This window comes from Engraulis encrasicolus, chromosome 15 (genome assembly GCF_034702125.1).
Source record: "Engraulis encrasicolus isolate BLACKSEA-1 chromosome 15, IST_EnEncr_1.0, whole genome shotgun sequence".
NCBI lineage: Eukaryota > Metazoa > Chordata > Actinopteri > Clupeiformes > Engraulidae > Engraulis > Engraulis encrasicolus.
The window spans coordinates 8,803,058-8,808,057 of record NC_085871.1 but is presented as its reverse complement, the minus strand read 5'-3'; the positions used below and the strand labels follow the sequence as shown (position 1 = coordinate 8,808,057).

The 5,000-nt window shown below is 47.0% G+C and overlaps 1 protein-coding gene across 9 annotated transcripts in view; it reads left to right on the top strand.

The window, feature by feature from the left end:
* cacna1c (calcium channel, voltage-dependent, L type, alpha 1C subunit) overlaps positions 1-5,000 on the top strand; it is a 361,352-nt gene that overhangs the window by 313,952 nt on the left and 42,400 nt on the right. For all 9 annotated transcript variants that reach the window (XM_063216974.1, XM_063216969.1, XM_063216968.1 and 6 more), the window contains one exon: positions 376-459. In XM_063216974.1, coding sequence (XP_063073044.1) covers positions 376-459 — 84 coding nt within the window. The remainder of the gene's footprint in view (positions 1-375; positions 460-5,000) is intronic.

The window sequence follows — 5,000 nt, the reverse complement described above, 5'->3', positions numbered from 1 at the left end:
GTGTTAGCAAGAACAGGCAGCAATGTCAGCAATGCTCAACAGGTTCCATAGCAACAGCTCAGTGAAAATGTAATGAAGTGCTCCACCAGTGTCCCAGTGCACCAGTGTCGGCACGAGCACTTGGTAATATTATTTTAGTGTTCTTGGGTTAGCGTCAGACAGGATGCTTCAACTACACAACTTTAGAAGCAATACATTCCGGTAATTAATTCTTTATCTCAGAGATACAGTAAGCTCTCTAAGGCCTTAGGTTTGGGCTTCAGGATCTTCTGGATAACTCCAGTCATGTTCTTCCCCTGAGCTGCCTCCAACCTCTCTAACCTGCCTCTCTCACCCTCCCCTGCCCACCCCCACCCCACCCCCTGTCCTGTGTAGGGGTACTTTAGTGATCCCTGGAATGTTTTTGACTTCCTCATCGTAATTGGCAGCATAATAGACGTCATTCTGAGTGAAATCAACGTGAGTATAATCTCGATCTCAAACCCTGGATCTCTCTTCATCCCTGTCTTTCCTCCTCTGTCCTTCTCCCTCTCCCTCTCTCTCTGTCCTTCTCAACTTCGTCAACTTTCTTGCTGTGTGTCCTCCTTTTTCCTCTTCTGTCCTTCCGTTCTCCTATCCTCCTCTGACCTCCTTGACCTCCTTTCTGCCCAGTCAGTCCTGCCCCTCCGTGCCACGCCTCCCCTCTTCTAAAGCTCTAGGAATAGAACGTTGTCACCATGGATACAGTCACTGTCAGGACGTTCCAGGGCTCCATAAATACAGTAGGAAAAGAGATAAAGAGTTTCTGAAGACCAGAAAGAGAAAGAAAGTGAGGAAGAAAGAGAGAGAAAGAGAGTTCTCTGCAAGGCTATTGTGTGTCCTGCTCTGTGCTGTGTGACTAACGAAACTAACCAATCAGCTCGGTCTGCAGGCTGCTGTCCCCTGGGGATTGGGTGGGATTGGGGTCTGGTCCTCTCACTTCCTCCTTCTCGGACAAGCATGATTGGCCGCCGATGCCATGCCGATGATCATTTCTCCAATCCAGATTCATTTTGTTTTTTTTCTTATGGGTTTTCACCGCACCACAACCTCCTTTCCGTTTCTACTACTTCTGTCACACTTTTATTTTATTTTTATTTTTTTACTCACACCAGGGGATTCCTGAAACCAGAATGTTCACATGTGAATGTTCCTCTCTTATTTTGTTTCTCTCTTGTTTCTGTTTCTTTTTTTCTTTTCTTTCTGCTTTCTGTTTTCTTTGTCCCCCCCTCCCACCCTACGCAGCATTATTTTGTTGATGCATGGAACACATTTGACGCGCTCATAGTAGTGGGTAGCGTTGTTGACATAGCTATCACTGAGGCTAATGTAAGTAAAGTCCTCTGGTTCCTCCTTTTTTTCCTGCACTGCTCTGCTCTGCTCGGCTCCCTCACCTCCTCTCTCTGGTTTGCCCTTAACTGTAGAATAGACTTCTGCACTAATGCATTGGCCACCCATCCTGGGTTCTCTCATCTCTGACTGCGAGTGGACTCACCATGGCCCCAGCATGAGCCTATATCTGTATAGCACCTAACGCCACTCATACATACAGTATAGTAGACACACACACATATACGCATGCACGCATACACGCACGCACACACACACACATCTATGCACGCACACGTGCACACACACACGCACATATGCACGCACGCACGCACACACACACTACACGGGGGATGTGTTCTGGCATCACTTTATCGCAGTCGCTTCTTATAAAACACAAACCACTCAGCGCAACTTAGTTGCTTTTAGGACCTAGCAAAACTTAGTTTAATAAGCAAATTGTGCATTTGATAGCCATAAGGTTTGCATGCATTAAACGCTCTCTGAACTATTGGGCTGGTAGGTGTAGATGAATTGCTTAAAATTGTTTAACTGTGCATTTAGCATCATAGTCAACAGTAGTTACCCATGGTTACAGCACTGTAGACAACTTCCTGTTAGCCGCTATTTTTAGCAGCATTGTGGGCTGCTGTATTCAGTCAGTGGCAGCGTACCTGTGACTGCAACCTGTAATGTTTCATTAAAAAACATTTTCACCAACGCCACTCAATTCACTGCTTTACTATTGAGCACACTGTATATATAGGAGTATAACGGCCACAATTCTGGACAAAAACGACAAGATGACGTTACACTATCAGGCCGTTACATCACATTGGTGATGCTCTAGCGCCACCTACCCTCAGATGCCAGACATACACTCCCAAGTGTGCTATACAGGCTTTTAGTTAAATGTCATTCGTTAAAACTCACATAGATTAATTGAGTTTGAGTTTGGTTTTTAACTTAATTTAGTTTGTGTGTTCTGCTTGAGTTGACTCTTGTCTTACCACCTACTGACTCATATGACCTTCACCGCATGGCATCTTTTGTCGGGGGTCACAACCCTTTCATTCTGAACTCTGACCGCCATTTTTAAGAAACCCTCTGCAACCCCCCCTTATTAACACAAACCACCCCCCTCCCCTCCCCCAATTACCCCTTGGTCCAATCACATCCCAAGCCTTGACAACAGAACCTTACGTACTTCACCCATGTCTGTCACTGCATATGTACACAGGGAATGCCTCACTCCGTATATGCGTAAGCAGACATGAGTGTGTGCCGGTATGGTATGTGTGACAGATATTTGAATGGACTATTTAGCAGATCAGAAGGACAGTGTGATTCCTTTCTATATGACCCGCCACCTCATATGACCTCCATGACCTCTATACGACATTGCCCCCGCCCCCCATTCTAAAACGCGAGCTGGTGCTTCTTAAAGTCCGCTGGAGTGCGGTTAGTATGGTGTACCCCCTTCAACTTTCTATATGATCTACCAGTCCATATGACCTCTACATGCATATGACCTGTCCCCTCCCGCTCCCCCTCCCCCTCTGAAAAAGTTGAGCAGGAGCTTCTTAAAGTGTTCTGGAGTGCGGTTGTGTTCCGTTGGAATGCCGTTTGCTGGAGATCGCGAGAGTATATAGTATCGTAGCAGCAGCGTCTGTTTTGCTCGCCTGCATCTGCTAGACCCGGTTTGGCCCGGTTTTGCCTGGTTCAGCCCCGTGTTGGTCTGGTTTGGCCTGGTTTTGGCTCGCCTTAGTCTCAGACCCTGCATCTCCGCTCCTGAATGCCTTCTTCCCCCACTCCACACCTCTCGTCTGAACTCTTCCTCCCCCTACCCTCCCTCCCTCCCCCCCTTCCAGTCCTCTGCATCTAGCTCTGTTCTATACATGTTCTTCTCTCTGTTGTCTTTGGTTCTCCTGTCCTCTGTCCTGTTCCTCTCTGTTCCGCTCTGCTGTAGCTGATCTGTAGAACCACTGGGTGACCGCCTCTTGCACAGAGCAACCAAGATCACTATGACAACCACGTCCCATAATTCCACAGATCCTGACTCCAGAAAAAAGGCAAAACATATGTACATTTATAAGATGAAATGATCTTTCATTTTTATTCCTACCTTGAGATTTAGCAGACACCTCCACAGTCTCGGTGTGTGGCATTTGAAAAACAAGGTGACGGCAGGCGCCATATTTGTGGAGGCCTGCTGCCAGGAAGTGTTAATGTGTCACCCAGAGCTTCTGCAGTGTGTGTGTCTGTTGATAGCCGTAATGAGCTGTGAGAAATGTTTCTTGCTGATGGATGGTGTACCTCAGATATACACACACACACACACACACAGATCTACACTGACTCCTTTACGGGCCTCTAACTGATATCTTTGACTGACTTCAACGACACCAAGTGACCTTGACCTTTGAAATAGCCCTGACCTGACCTAAATGACCGACATGATCCTCAAGTAACGCTGACCTCAATGACCCCTGAGAATGTTTAATTGTTTAATGTTTAATTATGTGTAATCGACTTCTATGACCATGACCCCTGACCTCCATGATCCCTAATTGACCTCCTTGACCTCTAACTGACCTTCAAAATTCCGGACGGAACCGGCAGGACACATCGCTGACCTCTTTGACCCTTGAGTGAATGCCACAATGTGACGACTAACGACCTTCAGAACCCTTTATGGACATGTTAGTGACCTATGACCTTTATAAGTTCCTTACTGAACTCCACAACCCCTGCTTGTCCTTAGGACGAGAGGGGCCAAACCCCTATTCCTCTGCAGTCACTGCTGTCTCTGATGGAGCTAAACAACATCTCCCCACCCACACACACACACACACACACGCACACACACACACACACACAGACACACACACACACACACACACACACACACACACACACACACACACACACACACACACACACACACACACACACACACACACACACACACACACACACACACACACACACACACACACACACACACACACACACACGTTAAGCCCATGTTCCAGTAGTGGCACTGCAGTTGGAGTTTGTGGGTTTGTACAGTCCTTGGCAAACCTGTGTTCTCGATGTGGACACACACTTTGTGCTCCCAACATAGACACACCTTGCCCTGATGACTTAGTACACATGGGTGCTCTGATACAATACTGTCTAATTAATACTGGTAAGATCAAAGAGTGTCTTTACTCCTGGCGATGTGTCAGATGAACTTATGGACAGTGCATAACGATGACATACTAATCTGTGTTGGTGTTGACGGCCTATCTGGATTTGCTATGGGGAACCACTGACTTCAAATAGAGCTTCCCCTTCCTGTGCGTCCGTGCGTTCGTACGTGCGTGCGTGCATGCGTAAGTGTGTGTGTGTGTGTGTGTGTGTGTGTGTGTGTGTGTGTGTGTGTGTGTGTGTGTGTGTGTGTGTGTGTGTGTGTGTGTGTGTGTGTGTGTGTGTGTGTGTGTGTGTGTGTGTGTGTGTGTGTGTGTGTGTGTGTGTGTGTGTGTGTGTGTGTGTGTCTGAGTGTCTGAGTGTCTGTGTGTTTTGGGGGGGTTAAAGCTGTTATTTGAACTTAGTCAGTATTAAACCAATCAATCCTGGTTCATGCACTAATGTGTGTGCGAGACAAA